Source organism: Pelecanus crispus, chromosome 1 (genome assembly GCF_030463565.1).
Source record: "Pelecanus crispus isolate bPelCri1 chromosome 1, bPelCri1.pri, whole genome shotgun sequence".
Taxonomy (NCBI): domain Eukaryota; kingdom Metazoa; phylum Chordata; class Aves; order Pelecaniformes; family Pelecanidae; genus Pelecanus; species Pelecanus crispus.
The window spans coordinates 2,333,903-2,361,756 of record NC_134643.1 but is presented as its reverse complement, the minus strand read 5'-3'; the positions used below and the strand labels follow the sequence as shown (position 1 = coordinate 2,361,756).

Genomic DNA, 27,854 nt, shown 5'->3' with positions numbered 1-27,854 from the left:
CTCTGCAGAGTCTTCTAGGATTTATTCCTTATATGACTATTTTTCTATTGCTATGTTAATGTGCATTTTTTACTGTATTTATTCCGTGCTGAAGCATTAAACAATACCAGAGCTGGAAAAAAAAAAAAAGAAGAATCACATGTCAAATATTTGTCTGCAAAAAGTGTGCTTTGGCTTAGCTGCCTGAAGTAACTGCAGAAACTTAGACCTACTTTTTGTTGCTTAGGCCTTTTTTTATTTCCTGCATATGTGTGAACTTGGGCAACAAATGCTAAAGATTCAGAGGTGCTTTTTCTTCTGTCCTTTGTCCCTTGCTGGTTCCATATCGCTCTCAAGGCATCACCACGGCAGTACGTACCCCTGCCCCATGGGTCAGCAGTCTGGCCAGTGGTGCAAGGATGCCAGTGCTCTGGAGTAGACCTGCTGTGGGATGACGTTGGCACATGCCTTGTCATAGAGGGACTTTCTTATTCTCCTTTTAGAATAAACCAGTATTTCCTTGGAATTACAAAGAGGAGTGGAGATTTCTGTTAGCATTTAAGCTTTTTCTGAATGATTCTTTTGCCATGCGTTTTGGGCTCAGTCTATCCCAAGGGTTCAAGCAAGGGTTCATCCTTGATTTAGGGCAGGAATGGAGAGGATGAGGTGGGAGAGGAGAAAATGTCATATTTGGAAAGGCAGGCGGTATGATTTAGCTTGAGTCCGACATCAAGCCTCATGTCTGAAGGTAGAGGATACTTACAAAGCTGCTCTGAAGGCAGTTAGTTTGGAGCTTGTTAATTTACTGCCTATCTTCTCTTAATTAGATGGGATGGATTAGTGACGGTGCTGAAGGCGATGAGGGCCACGAGCACTCCTGGCCTCCAGGGATGGTGTGTGTGCTAGAGGACCTTGACACCAGGCAGGACCCCATGGGGTGACACGTGGCAGTGGGCATGCTAACACATGCAGGTTCCTCTGCCCCGGGGACAGCACTTACGAAAATCAGCATTTTGGAGGATGTTCTGCTGTCTCAATGTGGCAGCTGGTATTTTTGGGGCAGGATTGGGTGAGCTGGTCACAGTGCCGTTTGCAGGAACTGGGGAGCCTTCCCTGTACAGACCAGTAAGACCATTAGGGCAGGCTTCAGTGCCAGCTGTTGTGATGGACACGTGCTCATGAAGGATCTACATTAGCTATCTCAGTACATATTATATTGCATTCCTGCTGTTATTTTAGCTATGGAAATTCTCAGAACAGTGTGTTGTATTTACAAGCTAAATTATCCTTCACTTGGATTGTATTTTGGGCAGGAGGAAGTGTAGAGGTGTGGATGATGGGAGGAAGAGGAGGAGGATGAAAGGATGCACTTTTTGAAAAACATTGAAATAAGGGTCTCGGCAGGAACATTTCTGGAGGGACATATATTTTTAATAATATTATCACAGAGCTCAGAAACCCAGTCAAAGGTTTTGCTGCCTTGCTGCTCCATGAAGGGTTTGTTATAGTCCAGGACAGACCCTGCCCTACGGAGCTGAGGATTAAATGGGAAGGGAAAACGGGATGCTGCCAGGTTGGCATTGCAAGAAGGGTGCTGGGATCTGAGGGGCGATAGGGTGATCTTGCCAAAACTCGTAACACAACTCTTGCAAAAGAGGTGGGGGTAAAACTTAGTTTTCTTGGGTCTCAGCTCTGCAATTCTCCTCCATTACTTGATTTTCTAGAAGCTTGTTTACTTCTGTTATTAAAAAGCCTTCATTGCCTTGTTTTGGTTTTTTTCGGTTTGGGGTTTTGGGGGTTTTCTTTGGTGTTTTTGCTTTGAAGCCATCTCCACAGGAACTAATGGCAGCACCACACAGAGGGTTTGACAGGAGTTACAAAGGAAGGACACAGCACAGGTTAACTGCTGCACAGCCAAGATCTTGATTACATCCAGGTAAACCCAGCAATTAGGAGAAGAGAGAGTAAAAGTAAGAAATAGAAAGAACATTAGGGGGACTTAAGTCCTGAGGGTCTCAGAGATGGGTGTAGCTACATGATGGGCAAGGTGACCACAGCCCTGGTGCCCCTGCAGTCTAGACAGGCTGCTCTAGGTGCCTGACCTTCACCTTGCTTATTTGGGAATTCTTTTGGTGGGGTTATTCCAGGCTGTGCACAGGAACCCGGCCTTGTTTTCCAAAAGGGACCTGATCTATAATGCAATGTGATTTTGAGGTTGCATGTTGTTAACTGGAAGGAACAATCCAGCCCTGGCAAAGAGCTAGGCTGGATGAAATCATCAAGCTCATCTCACATCTGTAATTTCCACCCTGGAAGCAGTCCATGTCTCCCTGTGAAATCTGCTTAGCCTGAGATGAGCAAGTGAGGCTCAGAACAGAAAAAACTTTTTATTGCCCATGAAAAAAGAATAAAACCCCTTCTGGCAATGCCACTTCTACTGCAGTTGTTGCTTTGTAGAGAGAAGTCCCTGCTTCACAGAAGGAGACTTCTGTAGCAATTTTGGGGAGTCACTAAACTGTCCATAGGCAGTAACCAGAGCTTTCAGCCCCCTTTGGCTGCTCCACAATGGTGGGCTGGCTCTCCAAGGGCAGGAAGTACAAGACAGTTGACCCTGGATTTAGGAACCTGAGGGTTAGTCGCAAAACAGGGTAATAAAGACTTGAGCACAGGTGATTGCTGTCTGCAGCCATCTTCAAGTGATCTTTCCTCCCTGTGTAATTGAGGCAGCAGATGTTTCCCTCTCTCATCACACTGCTAATATTCACATTTAGGCTTAATTGCCTAAGGTTGTTGTTGCCTGAAGAAGGGTGCTGTTAGGGAAAGGTGCTGGGAGAGCGAAGCTGAGCTCTGCCCTGTAGCCAGCATCAGAAAAGAGATGAAGGAACTAGTGGATTTATGGACTTTAATGCCAGTTGCCTAAGCCAAGATGAGCCTTTGTAGCTGGAGAAAAGATTCTCTTGTCACTGTAGGCAGGTGGGAGTGTCATACTCGGATGGTATACGTTAAAGCCTCTTTTCTCCTGCAGATGAATGACTCTCCAGGCTGTGTGTTGACTCCAGGAACCAAGAAGGAGCTTCTTCCCAAGGAAAATGTTGTATGCCCAGATCCTTGCCCTGGCAGTGGCTGTGGTGCAATACAGAGCTGTGGCCATTCATGAAGGTATGTGACAAGTGGGATACCATGAATGCGACAGCTGGGGGTGATGCTGAGACACATCAGGGAGAAAAAGACCTTTTCCAAGGATCTGTTTCTGCTAATGTCATGGATACACACACAGATGCTGTCATGGTGGAGCTGTGCTGCTGATGCCTTTAACTTCTGCATAGGGTCCTTTTAGTTTGGGATCATGTGGCTAACAGAGCATCTCAGCTGGCCCCGAAAGGCAGGCAGGACCTGACTTGTTGCACTAGGGTTTATGGGGAAACCAGGGCTCTGCTCAGTGTCCTGCCTCTAATACTGTTCCATTTCAGCTGCTCCAGAGGAAGGTGGGGAGAAGGGGAAAATGTGTCCCCTCATGATTCTTCTTCTGATCTCCAAGACCTGGTACAAGCCACCACACAGAGGATATGAGAGAAGAGACTTCAAGGAAGCTTTAAAGCCTCCTGCTACTGTTTAGAGAGTTGAGATGGCACAAGGGTTCACCTCCTCTCTGGCTCCCTGTTGCCTGTGCAAACCCACGAAGAGCTTTTGGGGAGGAGGGGCTGGAGCCAAAAGGCAGGAGACAAAAGGACCCCAGAGAAGAGTCTCATGGAGTTACAGCACAATCCACAGCATGTCTCTAGCCTCAGGGTCCTGCAGGAGGGGGAGGCTCCTTGTGAGCATCCTACAAAGCTAATCCAGAGCTCCCAGGACTGTCATGGGTCTGGGTATGAGGCAGTGGATCCTCCCTCTTCAAATTGTTCTGCAGCAACAAGCCCCCAGGCTTTGAAGGTGTAAATTCACCTGGACTAAGTTCAGTAAATTCAACAAGGAGTTAATGGAAGCTTTGGCATCAGCTACAAAATTAACTTGATTAAGTTCCTGTCCGTCAATTAAGCCAATATACTTGACTATAATGCTATTTAATTCAAAGCTGGGAACAGTGCAATAAATCAATGTTTACAGATGTCTCTGGCAAACCTGTGATTGATGAAACGTGGTAATTTTGGAGGTGCATGGAAAATTTCAAATAATATCATATCCCCCTGTGATTAATATAGCTGTCTGTGTTGGTATTTTCTCCAGAAGGTACCAATCCAAATATGCTTAACATCACATGTTTCCAATGACAGCTTCAGGTACCTGATCCAAGGAGCAAACACTCTTGGATTTCATTGCCAAGCTGGGCCCCCCTGGAAAGGTGCTGAGCTCCTGGCTCAGCATCTCACAGAATGGGCTCTGGTTGCCCCTTTATAGAGAAAGGGGCACCATCCTGCCCTTTTTAATCCCATGGAGCTCTTGCTTCTTGTCTTTCTCCTCATTATCTCTGGATGCAAATGAGGGTAGGAGCATTGTGCAGGGTGAGCAAGACTCCCAGGGGCCAGGCATGGATGGAGGAGTCTCTCTGGGGATTTGGGATGTGGAGAGATAGGTAGCAAAGGTCCCTCTGATACCAAAGGCATTTTGAGCATGTTTTCCAGATCAGGGCCAAAAATACAGATCTCCTAGGAAAAGCTGTCTGCAGTGCCTTGAGTAGCTCCACAAGGTGGATGATTTTGGGAGGGCTGGTGGATGGTCTTCTCCATCTTGTCAAACCTTTGTTGGGATTTTCTTCTGGTAATACAGGTTGTGGTTACCCTAGGAAGCTATTGGATAATTTCCACCAGTTCTGAGGTTGGAGCCAAGGACTGGCATTGCCTTCCCTCCAAGTCCTGGGAGAACAGGGCCATCAAGGTCAAAGCTAGGGAAAGGGGGTAGATCCAAAATAGAAGTGGCAGCTGGGAAAAGAGCTTATGGTGATCTGCTGTTAGCAGCTGAGCTGCCTCCAAGACACCCATGACATCTCAGCTGAAAAGCACTTACAGAGGATTGAGAAGGGAAGGGAGATCTGAACAGAGAGCTCTAGGAAGGAAAATTGAAATAATTGTCTCCCATTTTTGTCAAGGGAAAGTGCTTTATATTCCCAGCTGGGTACAAGTTAAACCAAAAAGAGCCAGTCATTATTTTTCTGCAGTAAACAGAACTGTTAAGTCATGAAGAGCTCAGTGTCAGGAGGCACAAAGAAAGATGAAGAAACCAAAAGCCTTCAGTAACAAAAACCCTTGGACTACCATCCATCCACAGCCAGCAAATGATCCTCTGTCCTGCTGTGTGGCCAAAGGGGATTGATCAGGGACACAGCAATGAAGGAGAGCATAAAACCTGCATCTTTTCAAGCCCTTTCGGGAACCTGCTTATAGAAATAGGGTAAAAGTCAGGTAAATTAAAGAGGTCAAGCTGAAACAGGATTTCCATTGCAGCAGAAGCATGAGAAACCCACCTAGCACATCTTCCCAGCAAACTGGAACAATTGCTGCGGCCTGGTTGGGTGTGAGTTGATTTCCAGATCTGCAGCTGAAAGTCAAGACAGTGCCTGGGTGAAGTCCAAAGCAGTAGTGACACAAAATGGGGAAAAAAAAAAAAAAAAAACCAAAACCAAAAAACCAATCAAAGGCGAAGAGGTTGAGCCCAGTCCTGGTGAGTAAGTCTGCAGTACAAAAAACCCTCCTCCAGCAGTCAGTGTGGTCTACTTTTTAGCAGCCCTACGGTAATAACTCAGCATCTATCTGCAAGGGAGAGAAACACTGAAGAAAATACAAATTTTAAAGTTCCCTTGTAGAGCCTTCATTAATTTAAGCATCCCTAAAAGTCATCAGATTTCTGTCCATGAAATATATTTATTGGATGCCTAAAGAAAATTTAATTCAATTGAGACTAAACACAATAAAGGGAAATATGCCTTGATGTTCGTTAAACAAATTTCCCTGTACACCTGTCCCTTTCCTGCCAGCTGTCATCAGATAGCTCTGGCTTGTGCAGAAAAAACACTGAAATTTTTCCTTCTTTGCACAAGATACTTTTCATGCTCGGGGCTGCTGGGAGCTCGGCAAGAGGGGAGCATTGCCGAGCTGAATGCATGGAGCGTCCCGAGCTCTCTCCATGCAAGACTGGAAGACTTGGTTGTTTCAGGGCTGGCAAAGCATGGAAGGCCAGATGGCCCCATGTCTGCATGGGTGTCTCACATTAGCTCTGGAGACCCTGGTGCAAGAAGTCCAGGATGATTGGTGGGGTGCCAGAGCTGCCACATTCCCAAAATTCAGTTGTGCGTGGCTCAGGTGTTGATGTCTGCCTCTGGGCATATGAAACCCCCAGGCATCCCCTTGCTTCCAGCATGTCCTACAGACCTGCATGCCTTGATGGATCTGGATCTCAGTGTCTGTGCTTCAAATGAGAAACTTCCCCTGGGTGAAAACAGAAAAATGGGGAATTAGGAGGAAATTAAAGAGAACAAAGCAGCCTGTTGCTCTAGGAAGCCTGTGATTACCCTCTTCATTGGGCCTAAGCATGATCTGTCTTCCTTAGCTGCAATGTCTTGGGGGTTCACATGACTCAGAGGGGTTTATCTCCTGGCTGGCTCATTGCATTGTGTGGGATGAGCATTCCTGCCCCTCTTCTCCCTCAGCATGCAGGACAGCAGAGGTGGCCGACATTTTGTTCCTCGTGGGGCAGTCACAGGCCATGGGAAGGGAGAGCTCCCGGCTGGCCAAGGACTTCATCAGCAGCATGGCACGTTCCTTTGAGAACGTGGTGATGGGAAAAGGAGGCATCCGGCTGGCAGTGGCACTCTACGGGGAGAAACCAAGGTGGGTCAGTCCATCCTCTACTACCACCACCTGGATTTTTATAGCTCAGTAGCTCTAGATGGGCAACCATGTCCCCATGGTTAAAGAGCTCTTGCTGCTCTGCTGAACCCCCAGCAGTGTCACCAGAGTCTAGCGGTGTTTGGCCATGGGGAACTCTTTCAGGGCAGGGAGGCTGGCATTTAATGCAGCCACAAGAAATTCCCTGCCATCCAATTTTAGATAGTGTTTTGTGGTAACAGGGCTCCGGGGCTCATAACCTGGACTCCCTTGACTCCCTTGACCACTGTGAAGAGGAGTCCTTGCCTACATACAAGCCTAGCGTGACCAGCTAAAAGTCAACATTATTGCTGGTCATTACTATTAGCAATGCGTCCTTGCTGTAACAACAGTGTTTTCTTGCTCCTTATTCACCCATATTCCCCCATTTCTCACTCCCAGGATGAGTATTGAGCTCACGGATTACGTGACCATTGAAGAAATGCTGGTGGCAATTCAGGATCTCTCCCTCAAAGGCAGCAGCTTAAAAACAGGGTCAGCTCTGGCATTTGCAGCTCACACCATGTCTCGTCTGGATACACTGCGAGAGGATGCAGCAAAGGTAAGCGACCCTCTGTGATGACTTCCCTTGTGTCATCCTTGGTAGGGATCAGACCTCTAACTTCTTTACCTGAAGGCATGAATGAGCTCGTTGGTTTTTATTCATTCCATCTGATTTTTGGCTTCCAGTTGAGGTACCTCGTTTTAGGAGCTCATTCAGCTTCAGGTCACTTTATTGATGATAGAAGGAGACAGGCAACTCCAGATTTTCAAAGGACTGACTCACTTTTAAAAAAAAAGTTCATATTTCCCCATGGATTGCAGAGGGACCCAGAACTCTAGTCTTAAATGCCTCCAGATGAGTACCCAGATTCGGGGCACTTACTGCACTTACTAACTGAGCAGGCTCAAGGCGTGATTAAGACAAGGAGACAAGTTGTGGTGCTGGTGCAGGTAGCTGTTGCTCATAGCCTGTGCACATCCGCTCTGGTTACAGAGAGTGGCAGTACAGTTAGCATCGTACTCGAAAAGCAGACACATTGCAGTGTCTTTACCTTTCAGACATCAGTTCTGGGTCATTGGTTTCTTCAGATCATTTTTTTTTAAATTACTTTCTTTGTAATTTCTAAGGGGCTCTGAGGATGCTGAGGATGCTAAAGAGAAGGTGCTGCATTCTGGTTTGCTCTGCAGGCTGCATGAAACCGTTCACTCTGCTCTGCTCCGATGATAGACAGTCTTGAAATCAAGAAGGGGGCAGCTGCATGGGGAGTGGATACACCCCATGAATCGAGTCTGAAACTATCACAGCCAGCTTTCGCCTCCCGTGGGCCTTCCAAATTTGCAGTGTGGTGCTGCACCTTCTCCTTTGCTCTGAGATCCTGCATGCCAAATGTGGTCTGTGTGATCCATGCGATCAGTGTGGTCAATGAGAGCTATTTTGAGCCACAGAGCAGGAGGGAGAACATGATGCTACAGGTGGGATGTGTTACCCACCTCAACCACCTGCTTAAAGGTGTTGCAGCAGGGTGTGTCTTCATTGTAGCATCTCATGCGCCAGCCATATCTCCTGCTACGTGATCTGACATGGGACTGCCCAAAAAGCTTGAAAGGTCTGGGGTTGCTGAGTTGACTGTCTTTTAAACTCAGGCTGTTGCTGAGAGAGTTTCTTACCACCTGATAGCACCAGCCAGGCGCCATTGGTTAAGTGTGTTCTCCAATGTGCAGCTGAGTCGTTCTTTAAGAGCTGCTCTTACAGACTTTTAGAGGTGAATCTTCTCTCTGTGCTGGCATTAATCTCCTTCTGGAGCCAGAGTTACTGCCCCAAGCAGAGGTAAGACACAGCCAAGCAGGAGGAGACATGGAGAGAAGATGCGGTCATGAGCAGCAGCATTTAATGCTCTGCTCTTTCCCAGCTCATGCTCATGAAAGCTGATTTCATATGAGTTACCCCAGAGGTGTGGGTTATTGAAGGATTTACTTTCAAGTGCCCATCCCTTTAGAGGGAGGGACTTCATCCAAGGTCAGTGTGAAAATGGTGCAACTGTCTCTGTGACCTCCTCATGTTGTGCTTTTTCATTCTCTGGGTCTTATGCCAATTCTTGTAGGTAGTTGTTTTGATCACAGATGGGAAATCCAGTGACTCAGTTGAAGATGAAGCCCGGGTCCTGCAGGATGGGGGGGTGACGGTGTTTGCTGTAGGTACGTATGGACACGCTAAGTTACGTGGAGCATTGCCACCAAATACTGTGTGTGCACCAACACACAGTCTATGCACTGGGGAAGATTCCTGATGCACGACACTCCCCTCCTCTAAAAACTGCACCCATCCCAAGGCTCAGCTACTAGCAACTACTGCAAGTACAGGCAAATCACATCTGTTCTGTGCTTGGATATTTTTTGTTATTGTAGATAGCTGATTTAGTCAGTGGAAATCTGCGGGTTTGCATCTGTCAAAACTACTTGCGAATTCAGGAGTTGTTCAATAAATAGTTCTATAAAAGTCAAAATGTTTTGATGTGACATTTTCAAAAATGAAATGTTTTTACTTTTGAAGCTTTCTTTTAATGGGATTCAGAGACCAACTTCAGCTACGTTAAAAACGTCCATCAGAATAATTCCATGGGCAAGGAAAAGTTTCAGCACCTCCCTGCCCCCAAGAGCTAAATACAGCCATTTATTACAAGTCAAATCCTTCCCTTCACCAAACATTTTAGGGGAGAAGAAGGGGACAGTGGTGGTATTTCATTATAGAGAGCAACCAAGTCGATTTGGACAAATGCGAGGTGAAAATTTGGGGGGGGGGGGCTGTTTGTTTGGGTTTTTTCCCCCCGTGTTTTTCATTCAACCACAGGAAAAGCCTGCAATTTTCACAGAGCCTCCCAAAGTCCCATTGTCTGCTTATCCATCAGAAGGGCAGAAACGCCTCTGTATCCAACAGGAAAGATGAGGCCAGATCCTGCCCTGCTCCTTTTGACTCTCCACCCCAAGAGAGCTTTCCACCTTTTGGCCCATTAGCAGCCAAATCCCCGGGGTCAATCTCTAACATGTCTCTGGAGAAAACCTTGACATCTTTTCCTTGGTGGCTTTATCTGCTTCACCACTGCCCATCCAGTTTGAGTCTCCATTCCTTGTTTCATCCTTCACCATGGGCAGCATGACTGCAAAGCTGATGTAAAACTCAAAAGCCAGCACATTGCTCCCGCTTGCTCTTGAGAGCCCTTGCCAATGCCTGGCCTGCCCCAGGGATGGTGTTTGATGACCTGCTTTCCTCTTCTTCTAGGAATTAAGGAAGCTGACAAGAATGAACTGAACAAAATAGCTTCAGAGCCCACTGCAGAGCATGTTCTTTACATTGAAGATTTCCACCTGCTCCACAACGTGGCCCCCAAACTCTCTCGAAGGCTCTGTTTCACTGCCTCAGAGCCACCACGACCCATCAAACAGACTGTGCGAGGTGTGTCAGGGCTCTCCCTTTATCCTGCTTTCCACCTGCTCAAACCAACCCCTTCCCAGTCCCTGGATGTGCCAGCCACCCAGGGAGATGGACCTCCCACATCCCCTCTGACCATCACAAGGGAGCTTTAGGGGTTGGATGACCCTAGAGGAGTAGCCAGCTCATGGAGCATCTGTTGCTCAGGGGCAGTGGTCCTGTGTATTTTGCTTGTGTCTGCATCTCCATGGTTTGTCTGGAGATACCAGATCCTGAAAGTCTTGCTGCTGGTTCAAAGAAAAGGAGCAGCAATGGGCTGTGGCTGCGTTTCTGCCCCTTGGGGGCTTTCATGATGGACCTTTCATGGTGAACTCCAGCAGCAGAGCTCAGGATCTCAGGAAGAACTTCATTCCTTGCAGAAGATGCAAGAGCAGCCAAAGAGATTTCCAAAGACATGTAGATCTCTCCCCAAACAGATACTGATGTTGCAGCAAATCCAGAGGTGGTGGCAATGAATTCCTGCCCCCTTCTTGGCACACAAACTCATGAGAAGATGAGTTAAAAGCTTGGGGCAGAGCTTGGGGGAACTTCATCCAAGTCATTAGAGGGTCTTTTTTTGCTTTCTCTGTGGTTCTGTGGCACTTCAGGGCTTCCTGTGATGTTTCATGGAGAGTTCAAGCTTTCTGGCAGACTCTTCTCTGGTGGCAGTAAGGAGAAAGGCAGGAAGTAGCTGATGCCCTATGCATTAAGCAGGGAAATGTAGCCAGAACCAGTTTTGTTTTCCCTTCTTGTGCTGTCAAGCAATTTGCCAAAAGGAAACCTGCTTGCATGGCTCTGGCCAGGAAACAGATCCCAGCTGCCCCTGTGCTCTCAACCTGACTGAGTGCCACTATACCCAAGGCTTTCTCTGCATTGAATATGTTGACTGCATCAATGAACAGCTTGCACATGTACAGCACTGGTACCATCATGGTCCAAACCAAAGGCCTTTCCTTTCTATTTTTGCAGCTGAGAAGATCATTGGCCCCCAGGATTTGCATGTCAGCGAGCACAGCCACAGCTCGCTGCGACTCACATGGATGCCAGCTACAGGGAGGGTGATGGGGTACCGTGTCCATCTGCATCCCTTGCTGCCTTCGGGGCAGCCGGTTTCGGAGGACCAGCAGCAGGTAGAGTTGCATTCCTATTTTGCAGAGCACCAGCAGGTCCCAATGTTAAGGGTTAGTCCTCTGCTGAGGCTGCTGATGGCACAGCCTGGTTAGGAGATGGCACCATGTCCCTCAGCCATCCTGATCACAGCCCAGTGCATTAGCATAAATTCCTGAAGCTGCTTGCTTGAAGTGAAGGTCTATAGGTAGACCATGAGATTTGCAGGTGTGTCGATTGCTCATGCTAACTTTGTCATGCTGTTGTGCTGAGATGGAGTTTCTGGGAGTGATAGGGGGAAGACAGGGTGGAAGAAGGATGTGGCACAAACTGGCACAAACTCCATTGGGATTGATAAGAACAGCTGAATGGGAAGAACTCTTTCTCTCCTTACCTCTGTTATACCACCTGTCAAATAAGCCCATCCAGCTTCCCTAGCGACATCCCCTGTTCGTCTTGCTGCCAAGATTTTTCACCTTGGTAAGATCTCTGAACATTTTGGTTTTGGATTTGCTATGTCCTTGTGTGAGGGATGCTGCCATGCGTGCCAGCTCACTCCAGTTCAGTTTGGTCACTGCACAAAGTTTGAGAACAAGATTGAAGGATAGAAGATGTATGCCTAAAAGTTTTGATTTCTAATAATAGAACAAAGCTATGAAAGCATAAATTATTAAGGTTAAGATTATTAATTGTATTAATTATTAAGATTGTATTTAACAAGAATGATCATCCTTGGCTGCTTCAGAAACTCATAAGAACATAGTGAAAACACAGAAGTTGTCTCCACCTCTCTTGCCCTCAGGTTACATTGAAATCTCCCTCTATGAGCTTAAAAGAAACTTTCTTTGCCAAAGATGGTTTCTTTTCCTCCATTTTTTTTAAGGGGATTGGCGACCACGCTCACCCTTATGCACACTCTTCTTTTCATGGAGTTTTTTCTGGACTAACTCATGAAACGCACCCTTGGCACTGTCTTGTGTCAGTGCTATGTCCAGTGTGAACCCAGATATCATTTGAGGATCACAGTGTTCTAAGTTAGTGCGTTTTAAGAGTTTTCTACTTATGGAACTCACCATCAGTGTGCATCAGATGTGAAGCCTTGTGCTCCTAACTTATTGCAAACATGGGGGTCGTCTACTGTCATGGAGGTGCAATGATGTCCTTTTTCCCCCTGTGTGACAGATTGTGGTGGATGGTGACAAAAGTACCGTGCTGGTGACTGATCTGAAACCCAACACCAAGTATATCTTCACGGTGAGGGCTGTCTATGCAGATGCCCTTGGGGAGTCAGCAGCTGTCAAGGGGAAAACAAGTGAGTGCTTCTTCTGCAGTCATCCCCATGTGTCCCTTGTCTGCGTGGGCACAGGAAAAAACACACCCCAAAACCATACATGCAAGGAGTGAGGGATGGATGGGTAGGAATGGGTAGGAGGAATATCTGTACAAACGTCCATGGTGTGGGGTGCAGGGTTGTGAGTGGATGCAGAGTAACCCATGTGGTTAACCCACTTCAAAGCAGAGGGTGCAGCCTGCTGGGTAGGTCACATCATCTCATTTAATAACCAGCAGGATTTAACAAATCCAGACTGGGATTCAGTTAATGTAACATCTGTGTACCTGGGATGAGAAAGCTTTTGGAGGCCATGGGTTGAGAAACACAGACATGAGTTCTATGGAGAGAAGTATATTCTAAACACCTTGTTTCAGAAGTGGATGGTCCAAAAGGTTTGGGTTGGCACTATGCATGTGCTTAGTGGTTCATTTCACTCAAGATGAACACCAAGGTGGTATGATCATGGCCTTTAGGAAATGCTCCAAGTAGTGATCTGTGGTCCCATGAAATGATCTAGGCTTCCTCTGGATTGCAGTCTGCCATGCCAAATTCCTTTGCTGTCACATGGCTGTCTGTAATGTCAAGGTTCTTGGAAACAAAGGAGCAAATTCACTCTTGGCCAAACCCAGGAGTGCAAGACAGGGGGTCAGGTGTGATGGATGGAGCACGTTTTGTCCCAGAAGTCTCTGCACTACTTTAAGGAGTTTTAAGTGTTTAAGGGGTACACTAATTCCACTTCCCTCCCTCTTTTGGATGAAGCGCCAATTCTGCTTTGCCCGAGGTGTTTTGAAAAGAATTATTCCTTTCTTCCTTGTCTTTTGTTTCTTTCCCCACCTCCCGCAATGTCTTAAATTGTTTGTCTTCTTGAGGGAAGATCTCTGACAGGATGAATAAATAAAGCTCCTCAATGAGGTTGACTCATATGTACTTGCCAGGAATAAGATGGAATGTCTTTATGGGTGGAAATAAAGTCATTTGATCTCTTCTCTTATTATCCCCAAACATGAAGCCAGAGGCAGAAGCTATAAATCTGTCTGCCATGGCTGGCTGGATCAAAATGGGCTCCTCTTTGTAAGAGTTGCATCCATAGGCACAAGTAGTGTTTGATTCATGTGTCCTTGCTCAGTCTGCATGAAACCGCTGCAGAGTTTTCTCTACTCAGGAGGAAATGTCTTGTGGGGAGATATTTCACAGTTCCCAACACCATTCAAAGAGGAAGCCCACAAGCACTCTGCCTTGGGGGTTTTCAGCTCACTTTTCAAGCAGACAAGGGTTTGACAGGGGCGGGGATGGTTGCTTTTGAGGGTTTAGATGACAAAATAGGGAGAACTGTTGCTGCTCACCTTTGTGTCTCTTTGTCCTTGAAAGCAAAAGATTTTCCAAGGGTCTTTGCCATGGCACTTTATTACAGCACTGTTGTGTGTGTCACACAACACACAATATTTTTGTACCCTAAAGCACCCGTGCCTCCAGTCACTAATTTCCGTGTGATAGAAGAAGGACTTTTTAGCTTGAAGGTGGCTTGGACACCTCCACTGGGCAAGCTGGAGGGCTACAAGATCTACATCCCCAGAGGTGAGTTCAGATTTTAGTAATTTTTCTTGGAGTTTGCTTTAAAAGGAGGAGTGACCCAAGGACAAGAAAGGTGCCATTTTGTCCAAGGAACAGTACACCACAGAGCTCCTGGCATTACTCTGGAAGGAGGCCAGGTTAGCGTCTTCCAGACAGTGTGGTTCCTCCAGGACAGAGAAGGAGAGTCCTTTGAAGGACTTGCTTTTGAAGGACAAGATGGGGATGATGCCGTGGGTGCCTTGTACCCATTTGCACTGTCACATCCAGACCTGCCCTAGATGTTTTTCATACCCAAGTGCCTACTTTGGTGTGGATGTGGGGTGAGTTCAAGCCTTCAGTATGGCTCACACTTACCTCTGTGTGATCTGGAGGGCTGGGGACAGCATGGATATGTCAAGCCTTAGCTACAGATGTAACACTCAGCAACATCACGTGGGTTGGGAGACTTCAGCCATGGGATGTGGACCTCAGGCAGTGGGAAGGCTTCACCATCACTCTTCTTGATTTTGCAGCCAACAGACCAGGAATGATGTATGAGCAGGTTCTGCGGGGCGACGTCTCTTCCCATGTGCTGGATAACTTGCAGGAGGATAGAGAATACAACATCAGCATCTATGCAGTGTACCCCCAAGGGCCGAGCCAGCGTGTGGCTGCTGTGGGGAGAACATGTAAGAGGCTTGACTCTGTTCCTGGTCCCTTCTTGCCCTGGGCGCTGCATTCACACCCTTTGCTGTTAATAAGCACCTCACAGTTAGTGAGTGCTGCAGCTACCTGTGCATCAAAGGGGCAGCGTTCAACAGGTCCTTCCTAACTCCAACCCTGAGCACTGCTCTTTCCCCATCACATGCATGGACATGGACATCCTCAAACACCATCACGCTGCTTGGGAGGAAGGGTGGGAGACCTGCCAGAGCCTCGCTTGCCCTTCTGTTTTGCACCCACGCTGCATAAAGCAAGCAAGGTAGTGCATTAGAGGCATCGGTCCTGGAAAGCAATGGTCACAGATATGGTTGCTTTCACCACTGCTTTTATGAGATGCCTTCAGGCTGTCAGGGAGGGCAGGAGCCCTTGTAAATCCCTCTTCTGCTAGCAGGCAGGCTGGAGGAACAGCGATGCAGGGAGGGCAGCCAGCAAAGTCGCAAAGTCCTCTGCTGGCAAGTAGGTGCTCTGAAAGGTTTGTTCCCTGTCCTCTTTCCAGTGAAGCTCCTGCCTGTAAAAAGCATCTCACTGCAGAATGAGACTACCAACACGCTCCAGGCAAGGTGGAGCCCCGTCCGGGGAGCAACGGGGTACAGACTCACCTGGACATCAGCAGGTAGAGACTCAGGAATGGGGTGCATGCCAGTGGAGCAGGGACATGGAGAGACAGCAGCTGTGAGATCCCCAAGGCACTGGGTGCACTGACACTTTCTGTGTCCAGACATGCAACAAGAAGCTGGAGGAAAACAGGTTTTTTGGGTCTGTGAATGGTGGAGTTTTCTGCACATGGGGATAAATCAGCAGCTTGCAACAGAGAGCCACACCATGGGTGTTGATGGTAAACTCCACCACGGATGCAAAAATACCTGCTCTGGCTCTGCATAAAGCAGGCTAATGGGTACCCAGCCCTCGTTAACATGGGATTAGTGCCGGATTTACTGGACCTGAGTAGTTCTGGAAAGGATTAATAGCTGGGGAGAAGCTGGTAACGTACTCCCTGCAGAGCTGAACATCCCACAGACCCTGAGCTCTGGGGTTACCCTCTATTTGGGGCGACAGGTACCACATTACAGACTGGAAGCCCCTGTGCCTGTTGCTTTTCTATCTGCAGTGCTAAGACCTGGCTTCGTCCCCCAGCATCCCATAATGCATCCTCATTCTCAGACAAACTTTGGTGTTTGAAGACAGATCTGCATTTGCAGCTGGAGCCTCTCCCCTGCCCTGAACCCAAACATATTTTCATTGCTGGTGTGGGGGAGCAGAAGTTAGAAATTCAGGTTTGATGGCATATTTTGGCCTTGAGAGACGGATGTTTCTGTGGTTCAAAGACTAGATGGGGGATGTCAGGACACCTGGGCTCCATCACAGGCTTTGAATAAATAGTGCACTCTCCTCCGGCTCAGTTCCCCTGGTTATGAAATAAGGAGATATCTCCCACCAGGGGCAGGGGGTTAGTTGGAAAAGAGCTCTGAAGGTCATCAGAATGGAAAATTCTTTACAGGAAAGATATAAAGCTGTTTTTATTGCTTTGTAATGAACGGTGCTCTGGAAAAAATCATGGCATGCCCCAAAACTCAGCTGTTTACCCAGCTCAATACCCCAGCTAGAAATGGAGCGTGCACGTCTTCAGCCTTCCATGTCTTTGGAATGGGGACACCCCTTTTTGAGGGGACAGTGAGGGACATCCTCAGATGATGTGGCAAGGGCACATCACCTCCGCTCCAGGTTTGCTCTTTCCAAGCAGCTCTTTTACCTGATATTGGTTCACCCAAAATCCAAGGGTGGTGAAAATCCCAAGGGGCAGCCCACCCTCACCGCTGGACCCTACGGGGTCCTCCTCCCACGCTCCATCCCATCCCAGGGCCATGCATTAGGGGTGCAGGGGCACTGGGATCGAGATACCTTCTGCCCATCCATGCGCAGCCGTCCCAGGCGCTGGAGGGGTTTGATTTTTTTTTTTTCGCTGACTTTCCAAGACAGAGAATAGATAAACATAAAAGATGTGGAGAGAAGGTCCATGGTGTGGGGTGGGAGAAGGAGGATGGTGTTCAGGGAGCTGGCGGAGCAGAAAATGGGGACATGGCACCCTCCAGTGACCAAACTGCAAATGGCAGCCTCCCCCCCACCAAACCCCGACCTGCTGCTGCCTGCATCTTTCTGCCCTTCTGAAAACGGGGTGCGATCCCCAGGGATTAGGTTTTAACTCTTCGCCTGCCATGCCTCCCTCTAGAGCCATGCCGAGAGGTTTAGCTGAGCAGTTTCTAGTCCACAACAAGGACACAGAAATGAGAAAATGTCTTTTGTGGCATTAGGTGGCTCCAGTGTCCTGCAGGGAAGGCAAGATGACTCCAGCACTGAGTCACCCAGGACTGGGCAGAGTATGGACCCTCTTACAGGACTGCTCTCAGACCCATACGTGGCCATTTGTGTGTTGCTACCTGATTTATTTTCTTTGCCTGCAAAGCCTTGAGTTGCCTTGATCTGTCGGTGATCACTGAGATCTGCCTGAGTGGCTGTGGGTTGTTTCTACCTGCATATACATTAGCTCCTCAACCAAGATTTGTGCTTGTTACACTAAGCCCTATCCCTACCATCTTTGGCTTGAGCACCTTGGCAGCATGCATGCAAGCCAGGAGGATGAAATGCCATTCAACCTCACGCAACCGTGTAGTTATCAAGTGGTTGTTTTCAGGATTGCCCACCACCCTCCCAGACAAGGAGACCCAAGGAGGGTGGTCCTCCTTGGTCTGACCCAAGAGAGCCCAGACATCATTTCCCTTTGCAGAGGGAAGCATCCAAGACGTGAACCTCAGCAACACCTACAACTACTACATGATCCAGGGGCTGCAGCCTGGCACAGAGTACACCATCACCATCAACCCCATCTTTGGGGATGTTGAGGGGCCGGTGGTGAGTGGAAAAGCAACAACAGGTGAGTGCCCTGCAGCAGGGATGGGAGCTAGCCCAAGCAGACACAGATGGGGGTCAGGCTGTGCTGGCAGCACAGGGCTGGTGTCATTTGTAGTCGCCGCCCTGTCTGTCATATGGTGCAGAAAGCACCAGCTCGTTCATCACAGCTTTTGGGGGCCACTTAGAAGCTGCTGGGACCTTGATGCAACTGGTCAACTTTGCTCTCTTGCAGTGGCATCGAGCACCGTCCAGATGCTGAAGGTGAGTGAGATATCCATCAACAGCGCTCTGGTCTCCTGGGATTCGGTTGCTGGGGCCACCGGGTACCGAGTGGCTTGGGGTCCTACACCAGGTAAGATCCTGCTCTCCTCCAGCCTGCATCACCTCCACCTCCTTCTGTAGCATGGGAGATAAGGCACTGGGAACCTCAAGGATTGTGGGTGTAGGGGCAGGTCCAGCTCATGAACTGGTCTGAGCAGCATCTCCCACAACTTCAGGGCACGAACTGAAATGAGGAATTATTCCTGGACCTGACCCACAGTGCCAGTAGGCAGGGTCCCTGCAGCAACTACATTCAGCCTGACCCCAGCCCAATGCATATCCCAGTGTGTGCAATAGTCCTACACCAACTTGCCTGGTCATCCAGCACAGAGGCTTTGCAACTCCCTGGAGACACTGGGGAGGGGTAGAGCACACGTTGGAGCCACCCTGTACTGCACCATGTTACTGTGGGCCCTGGATGTGGGAGGTGATTTGGTTCCTTCGGTTCCTCTCAGCTGATTTGGATCCCTTAGTCATTCAAATTCCCCAATAAATAACTATAGAAAAACCCTCTTCCAGCACACATATAGGTGATCTACAACAGAGATTCAGCTGGGTCAGAGGTGGACTGCCAGAGAAAACATGGTGTCTTTCCCAGTACACAACAGAGCTGCTCTCCAGACTCTTCAGTCTTTATCCTCTCCTATTTTATTTTGTCTCTCCCAAAGAGTTCTTTGGCAAAGACCGTCCTCGCCAGCTGGCCCTCAACAAGTCAATCACAGCCTACCAGCTCCGCAACCTGGCCCATGACACCGAGTATGTGATTTCCCTCTATGTGCTCTTTGGCTCTGTGGAGGGACCAGGGATCACAACCTCAGCCAAGACATGTGAGTACAGGCAGGATGTTCAAGTAGATACCACAACACACAACCCTTGTGTGGCTGGTTCAACCTTGTGTATCCCTACAAAGCCCTTACACCATGCCTTCTCACTCCCATCACCTCATGTGAGGGGCACCATGGTGGTGGTCCTTTGCCCTGCTGTGCCTGGTAGCTAAGACTGTGAATCCAAAAGGCTCTGGCTTTTCTGCCTGGGAGTCTTCAGATGCAAACTGGAGCCAATGGGGTCTGCAGTGGGTATGTTCATGTGCCAGAGGCTTTGGCAGAGCTTCAGATATGAACTGCCCAATCTGTATGCACTGAGCTTCCAGGCATCCCAAAATCCAGACCAATGGCCAAAGTCTTCAACATCGTCAAAGAGTCCAGCTGGAAAAGAGATGAGACCTGGGTAAATTCTGCTGTAGGGAGCCATAGGGAGATAAAGGGAGAGGAATACCCTAATGTGGTCCTTTCTGTGACAAGGGCTGTCCCCTGCCTCAAAGAAGGGGGGACTTCAAATGACTGTGCTGGAAGATCAGGTTGCCTGGTCAAGAGGCAGAAGATGCAAATTCTTCATGTAAAATGGGGAAGGACAGTGTCTAGTTGATGGCCAGAGCTTGTCCTCCCATGGCAAACTTTGAGGTTATACTGCATCTTGGGGTGGGGAAGGCAGCAATGCTGAGCATGGTGATCAGAAAGCAGAGGCCAGATTTGTACATTACCAGATGTGTCCTCGGAGAGGTTTAAAAGTCGCAGGTGACTAAGAACCCTGGAATACAGTATGGAGATGATGGGCTGACCCTTGTGAAGAGTGGCCACAGGCAAACACTGATGTTCAGCACCTGTGGGACCTCTGGGCGGATGTTTTACCCTGCAGGCAGTGTGGAAGTACTGGGATCTGGATTTCACAATTCCCTGGATCCCTACACTGCCTGTCCTGGGCTTGCAGAGATGCTCCCACCTGGATCTAGTGCAGAATACACTCCTCAGTGCTGAGGGAGGTAGGATGCACACACGTGGCCCAGACCTCAAGCAGTGCAAACTAGTGTCTCACAAGGTGAGGATGATCAGACACTGAAGATAAGCAGAGATACTGCTTTTAACTCTTTTACATAATTTTGGCCTCATTATACTGACAATGAGGAGTCCTGTTGGACAGTACTGTAATACTGTCTTCACCTTGCAGCTCCTCTTGGCTATGTCTCCAATTTCAAGGTGATGTCCTACACCAGCACAAGCCTGTCTCTAGTGTGGAGTGCTATGGCAGCTGCCACCAAATTCAAAGTCACCTGGAGCCCTGTGGGAGCAGGCAAAGGTAAGGAGAGAAAGGGTGCACATACTTGTTCCTGGCACAGACACATGCCATGTCCACAGAAGACACCTTTCCAAACTTCTGATCTACTGCCTGGGGTAGGAAAGAGATCTCACTATTGGGAAACATGGTCCTCAGCCTACATCTGTTGGCAATGGCTGCTTTCCTGTTTGCATTCTTGCACTTCTATTTATGAAGATAATCCCCAAAGCTCTGAAATGGTAGTACAGGAAGGAATGGCTATTTCCTTTCGAGTGGATGCTACCAGCCTTGCAGGTGAGCTACAGGCTCTGAAGTATCCCTTCTTTTTACAGAAAAACAGGTTGCCAAGACTCAGTACCTGGGCAGTAGGGTGTTGGCTTACCGGATTGACCACTTGCTGCCCAACACCCTGTATAAAGTCAGTGTTCGGGCTGTCTTCAGCAAGACCGAAGGGCCGGAGGTGACTCTGACTCACCACACAGGTATGTCCTGGTGGAACAACCCTCTTTACGTTGGGAAGCAAAGGTTGCATTCATGGTCCTGTGCATTGCATGTTGATGGTGGAGTGACACGAGTAGCCCTCGTAGCTGGTGGCAATAATCCACAGCTGTTCCCATGGGTAGGAGTGGACACATCCACTGGCACGTTAAACAGGATTGGCATAGGTAGGCAATCCTGGATGTATTAACATGCCCTCCAGTCTTTTTTATCCACAGCCATCTCAGGAAGGTAGGAGCCTCTCTGCAGGCACCACTCAGGCTCAGCTCACCAGCACGCTCTCTTGAGGTTTGCCATTCCCTGATTTGTGGCTCTGCCTCTTCAAACTTGGGGTCCTGCATCCTTTCAGTGTCTTTTTCACATCAGTTCATCTGAACTACAGTTCCCCACGGTGTTTGAAGATGCATCTGGATGATCTGTCCTCCCTTGGCCCCCTCCTTGTGTCCCTGCGTCATGTCACCAGTTTGGTGCAGGCAGTAAGAGATGTGGATGAGATCCCTCAACTTAACTGCACAGTGCTCCTCTCCATGGATTCATTAGGAAATGCAGCCAGGCATCCCTGGATAATGTCTGGAAAGTAGATATTGCATAAATACCCAAATATTTTTTCACTGCCATAGCTTAGAGCCATGAACTCTGCATAACTTGGGCTGTTACTTCAAACATAACATCCTGGTTAATTTTTTCAGCATCTCTTGCAGACTCCAACCCCATCCAGACCATTCAAGATCTGAGGATTACCGACACTGGTGTGAACAGTTTGAAGCTGTCTTGGAGGAGGCTTCCTGGCATAACTCATTATAAGATATCCTGGGTGCCATTCAGTGGTAAGCATCCTGCTCTCTTAGTGAGGTGCGGTATGAGGACAGAGCACAAGGAACCCCAGAAAATAGTAGATTAGCTCAGCTCATTCCTTTTCCCACAGACAGTCGGGGTAGATGGGGACTGTAGTGTCTACGGTAGCAGGTTGAAGCCCTGTAACCGAGCCAGGTTTTAGCTGCTAACAAAGATATCCATTGGATATAGGCATAGCTGGGATTTGGGAAGTCAGAGAAGTTGTTCCCTTCCAGCAGTGTATGTGATGCCTTTGTGACCAGATCTCTCACCTGCCCATGCCTCGGTTTCCCCATATGCAAAATGAGCACATAACATTCCTCCCTGGCAAAGTCCCATAAGATATGTGGGAGGAAACTGCTGTAACAATAATTGTTAATAGCAATTACCCTGCCCTTTCTGTTTAACAGTGGGGTTTTTTGAACGGCTCCTCTTAGGTGGCTTGGAAACCTCCAAGGTACTTGCAGCAGAGACAGTCTCCTTCACGATCCCCAAACTGAAGGAAAGCACCACCTACACCATCAGCATGTCTGCAATGATCGGGGGACGAGAGGGAAGCCCCACACTCCTCACAGCCAAAACTTGTGAGTACAGAACCACTGGGTGAGGACAAGAGCATCTCCACATTAGTGCTGGGGGCTGTCTCTTCCTAGGGGCTCTGATGGGAGTTGAGGATGGAAAAAGAGCAATATTGGCTGTTAGACACCTTACTACTTCTCAGGTGCCATCAGCCAGCATGCCAGAAAACACGCATTGGTCCTTTCTTCTTATTACTGAGAAATGTTGGGACTTTGCCTGTCTTCCCCTGCCAATAATCACTGAGATGCTATTTTTGTGACACATTATCTTGGAATCACCTCTTTAGTTACAATATCTTGACCATTTCCAGTAGATAAAGGCAAACATCATTCATGATGCTGTGGCATCATGTGACTTGACTGATGCTGCATAGTAGGTGGATTTGGAGATCAAGTGGTGGAGAAGATTGGGGGTATGGAGCCAGTGCTGTGGTTTCAGGGAGCACTGTCATCTGGCACAAGTGAGCAGGAAAAAACTTTATTGCCCATCTCAAAGGCTCAAATTTCACAATCAGTTTAGAGAAACAGCCAGCAGTCCAGGTTGAAGATCTGCCAACAGTTATTTGCTAAAACTCCACAATTCCCACCAGCTGAGTATCTGAACTGATTCAGTTTTCTGGAAAACCCCTAAAGTGCTGCACGGACTCCTTCCTTTCACCAGAAACATGGTATTTAAGGAGGCAGAAGATCTCCAAATCTGTTTGCAGGCTAGGGTGGTTTCCTGGCACACACAGCTTTGCACGCTGGGGTAGATATCATCTGAGAGATTCACCAGAAGCTGGAGCTGTGGACAAGTGTAGCAGGGATGTGCTTTATGTTCATCATTTCTATGGACTTTTTGCCTTTGATTTCAGTGGGGCCAGGATTTGGCCTCCCAAAGGATGCGTCAGCTTCCTTTCAGCTCAGGCAAGCTCTCGGTTGTAGCTTCTACCCACCCTAAGATTTGTTTCTTTCCTCTCTAACAGTGGATTTACCCAAAGTGACTGAGTTCACAGTGCAGGAGGCTGCAGAGACCAGCATTTTGCTGACTTGGACGGCTGTTTCTGGGGCATCCACATACCTATTAACATGGCGCTTGTCCTCAGGTAATGTTTTTTTTGGTGGGGGAAGGAAGGATCATTTGTAATTTGGTCTCCTCCTGTGTGAGCTGCCCCGTCACTCACAGGGATTTGAGGATGGAGCATGGACATGTGTGGCTTTCCCTGTGGTCTCTCTGATTCAGTACCTGGTCTTACAGCCAGCTGATGCTGCAGAAGATGCAAGTGGCAGGTATTAAAGAGGAAATGTCTTTCCACCGCCAGCTTTAAGTGGCTGCTGTTTCCTTCAAGTGTCGTGACTTGTGTTTCCAAGTGCTGCCCAGTTTGACCTGGGGTAAATGATGCCATCACTGATGGCACCAACACTGTTCCTTCTTTTGAACCCATCTGGACCCTGTTTAGCAGGAGGACAGAGGGTTGACCCTGGCAGCCTCCATACATCATGTCCCTTCATCTCAACTTCTCCATTTGCGTGAAGGGGAAAAAAATGGAAGCTGGCCCACTGAGGAAGCTCACAAGATGACCCATTTGGCCATTGCAAAATACTTAGGGGAAGAAAAAGAAGATGTGGAAATTGCTTAGAAAAAAGCTTTCTGGTTGGCATTATCAGTGTCTCTTCCCCTAGAGTCACTACCTGCCCATCAGGCATAGTTGCAGTGAACCAAACGAAGGTTGTTTTTTGTCATCCATACAACCTTAATTCTTATCTGTTTAAAAGCTTTGCTATATAGTGAATAGCTTTTAAAACTTTCTTAATAATTGCTCACAATTCCTAGCATGTATTTCTTTTTCCAATTGATTTGGCCTTACAAGGTTTGCCTTTTTAAAGCACCAGCTATATTACTTTTTCCTGGAGTGGGCTTAAACCTCTTTGAATATGGCAAGTTTCCTGTCACTGTTGCTTCAGCCACTAACTTTTTGCTAGGTTTCAGTTCATCTTCACAAGTCAATAAAGAAAACGGATCTGACACAATTCCCCTGCACTCTCTGCAGTGCTTTTTGAGTTACCAGGTCATCAGCTTTAATTTTTTTTAATTCCAAGGACATTTTGGTATTGGCAGCTTAAGACTTGCAGCATATGTCACTCAGGATGAAGTCTCCTGTGGTAGCATCATTTTTTTGCTCTACATATTATGGATAAGTGATCAGGGAACTGAACATTCAGTTCTCTAGGGTGATTTAAGTGATCTAATGCAACTGTTCCCCTCCTGTGCCATGCTGTTAAGATATCGATCCGTAAGTATTCAAAAATCATTGGTTTCAGAGTTGTCAGGGGCTCAGAAATGGATAATACCATGTCTGACAGTCCCCCTGTGCCCTCACTCGATCGATCCTTCTGAAATAGGTTTATAACTATTGATTTAACATTACAGTCAGATGAATCTTGCCACCACATTTCAATAGTACCAACGAGATCAAATTTATGCTCTTGAGTAATTCCAATTTCTCTTGTTTAATTATCCAGGCTGCCAGCATTAGTGTATAAAGGCAATTAAAAATTTTGTCTTTTTTTTTTTTTTGTCTCTTCGTGCCTTGATTAATTTTCTTCTCTGCAACTTGATTTTTTTCTAAATGAGTGCTCATTCATTACCCATTTCCCTTACCCGCCTTTTAAGTTCATTTAATGCCCTCCTCACTGCTGCCTGACTCTAGCCAGCCTGCCCTATAAAAGATTGGGTCCCCTTCTATGCAGCTTGAGGTAGTCCCAGCTGTAGACCTCCTCTGTCCAGTGTTACACAAAATCAAACCCATGTATGTCAATGGGGCTTCATCCAGAGCCAGCCTTACTCCCCCATGTGACAGGAAGGACCTTGGAGAAGTTCAGCTGGACGTTGCCCGCCTCTCTCTTCTTTCTACTTTCTCTTGACTGTTCTTGGAGCACCAAAGTCATGGTTTTCTTATCCACCTAATCAACAGAAGCTCGTTTAATCTTGCATTTGCACCTTGAGCCTCACAGTCTCTTGTACCTTGCAAAAATACCCATCAGCTTCATTCTTCATAGAAAATTGTCCCCAGCAAACACCATCTTCCTTTTCCAAAGGCTGTAGATTTCTTCCTGCATGTGCTTGCCAGTCTTGTGCTGGGCATCCCTCCCTGGGTATGATCCAGAGACCTCCTACCTCAGTCCACCATCAAAGTTTTCTTTCTGTCCCAGAGTATGACTGTGGTAACCATACACTGTTTCTCATTGTGTGAAAGACCCATTATGTGAAACACAGGGGTTTAGTGCTACACAATCATAGAATCATAGAATGCTTTGGGTTGGAAGGGACCTTTAGAGCTCATCCAGCCCAACCCCCCTGCAGCGAGCAGGGACAGCTTTAACCAGATCAGGGTGCTCAGAGCCCCGTCCAACCTGACCTGGAATGTTGCCAGGGATGGGGCCTCTACCACCTCTCTGGGCAACCTGTGCCAGTGTTTGACCACCCTCATTGTAAAAAATTTCTTCCTTATATCCAGTCTAAATCTATTCTTCTTTAGTTTAAATCCATTATTCCTTGTTCTGTCACAACAGGCCTTATTAAAAAGATTCTCCCCATCTTTCCTGTAGGCCCCCTTTAAGTACTGAAAGGCCACAATAAGGTCTCCCCGCAGCCTTCTCTTCTCCAGGCTGAACAACCCCAACTCTCTCAGCCTGGCCTCATAGGAGAGGTGCTCCAGCCCTCGGATCATTTTTGTGGCCTCCTCTGGCCCCGCTCCAACAGGTCCATGTCCTTCTGGTGCTGAGGGCCCCAGAGCTGGACGCAGTGCTCCAGATGAGGTCTCACCAGAGCAGAGCAGAGGGGCAGAATCCCCTCCCTCGACCTGCTGGCCACGCTGCTTTTGATGCAGCCCAGGATACGGTTGGCTTTCTGGGCTGCGAGCGCACATTGCCGGCTCATGTCCAGCTGTTCATCCACCAGTACCCCCAAGTCCTTCTCCGCAGGGCTGCTCTCCATCCCTTCATCCCCCAACCTGTACTGATACCGGGGGTTGCCCCGTCCCAGGTGCAGGACCTTGCACTTGGCCTTGTTGAACCTCACGAGGTTCACACAGGCCCACCTCTCCAGCTTGTCCAGGTCCCTCTGGATGACATCTCGTCCTCCTGGTGTGTCAACGGCACCGCTCAGCTTGGTGTCATCTGCAAACTTGCTGAGGGTGCACTTGATCCCACTGTCTATGTCACTGATGAAGATATTAAACAGCACTGGTCCCAGTACAGACCCCTGAGGGACCCCACTTGTCACCGGTCTCCATGTGGACATCGAGCCATTGACCACAACCCTCTGGATGCGACCATCCAACCAATTCCTTATCCATCGAACAGTCCACCCATCAAACCCATATCTCTCCCATTTAGAGAGAAGAATGGCATAGCTGCAAAAGGAAAAGTAGCTAAACTTGCCCATTTTGGGGTCTAGGCAGGCAGGGTGCGTGGTGGGCTGCCATAGATCGGTGTTTTGGCAGAGCTGTCAGCTTGTGTTTCCTACAGCGAATCTCTTCAGATGAGATAGCATGGCATCTAAACCAATTATTATTATTTTGACTCACCTAACCAAAGGGAGGGGAGCAGAAGAGTTTGAATCAAACTGCAAGAGGGATTTTTTTTTTTTTTTTTTTTTAAAGGGAGCAAAACCTCCGTTCCAACATTTTTGGGGAGCAATTGAGAATAATGAAAATGAAACAGATTATTTACACGAATTTAATTTCTTTCTGTAGAAACTAAGCCTTTTTTTATTTTTTAAAGGGAAAATGCTATTTCAGAATGAAAAGGTGCAAGTTTCACTTTGAACAGTGTCAAAACTCGTCACTCAGTATTTCCAAAATAAGACAATTATGCCAAAATATTATTATGACATTTTCACAGATTTTTCCTATCATTATTTTAGATCAAAACCGTCTATTGTATGCAACCAAATTTCTCAAGTAAGTTTGATTCTACTTTTCAGAAAACTTTCCATTCATTAACAAAAAATAATCTTGTTTCTGTACATGCTAAGTGCTGCAAACCATTGGTCTATCACAGAGCTTAGCCTTGGACACCACCTGGACCAGATGCCCTCTCTAAACACTTGTACAAATTCCCATTTTCTTTTCCTGTTCATGTACTCAATAACTCCCTTGTCAGATGCAACCAACCTTATTTCATCTGGTTTAGGACCTGACCATTGCAGTTTGCAAACACGTCTTGCCAAGAGCCTCCGCTCCAAAGCCCAGGACTCGTCTCATCCCCAAGCTCCTGTTTGCCAAAGGTGGTGTCAGTAGAAGACGGGATGTTTCAGACATGGGAGTTATTTTGAGTTTCTCTGGCTCCCAGTCAATGCATGTTTCTTCCTTTTCACAGCTTCTGATCTTTCCCAGGAACTGTTATCAGCAGCTTCTAGATCATATCGAGTGACAGGACTGAGCACCAAAGAAAAGTACTTGTTTTCTATTAGACCAGTCTTTGGAGATAAGGAAGGACCAGAGACAACACTCCTTGGGAAAACAGGTATGAAGGGTGGAGTCTTATGTTGCAGTTTTACCTAAGTAACTGCTACTGAGGCTAATTTCTTGCCTTCTCTACCC

The 27,854-nt window shown here is 47.6% G+C and overlaps 1 protein-coding gene across 1 annotated transcript in view; it reads left to right on the top strand.

The window, feature by feature from the left end:
• Positions 1–2,544: 2,544 nt before the first annotated feature.
• The window catches only part of LOC104037235 (uncharacterized), a 110,857-nt gene continuing 85,547 nt past the window's right edge, over positions 2,545–27,854 (top strand). The window contains exons 1-20 of the mRNA XM_075727586.1: positions 2,545–2,610; positions 3,039–3,138; positions 6,620–6,800; positions 7,239–7,398; positions 8,942–9,035; positions 10,117–10,290; positions 11,275–11,435; positions 12,595–12,724; positions 14,204–14,320; positions 14,830–14,985; positions 15,516–15,632; positions 17,802–17,948; positions 18,159–18,278; positions 18,916–19,074; positions 20,252–20,380; positions 20,692–20,841; positions 21,547–21,684; positions 22,129–22,275; positions 23,235–23,354; positions 27,631–27,777. Coding sequence (XP_075583701.1) covers positions 2,545–2,610; positions 3,039–3,138; positions 6,620–6,800; positions 7,239–7,398; positions 8,942–9,035; positions 10,117–10,290; positions 11,275–11,435; positions 12,595–12,724; positions 14,204–14,320; positions 14,830–14,985; positions 15,516–15,632; positions 17,802–17,948; positions 18,159–18,278; positions 18,916–19,074; positions 20,252–20,380; positions 20,692–20,841; positions 21,547–21,684; positions 22,129–22,275; positions 23,235–23,354; positions 27,631–27,777 — 2,713 coding nt within the window. The remainder of the gene's footprint in view (positions 2,611–3,038; positions 3,139–6,619; positions 6,801–7,238; positions 7,399–8,941; positions 9,036–10,116; positions 10,291–11,274; positions 11,436–12,594; positions 12,725–14,203; positions 14,321–14,829; positions 14,986–15,515; positions 15,633–17,801; positions 17,949–18,158; positions 18,279–18,915; positions 19,075–20,251; positions 20,381–20,691; positions 20,842–21,546; positions 21,685–22,128; positions 22,276–23,234; positions 23,355–27,630; positions 27,778–27,854) is intronic.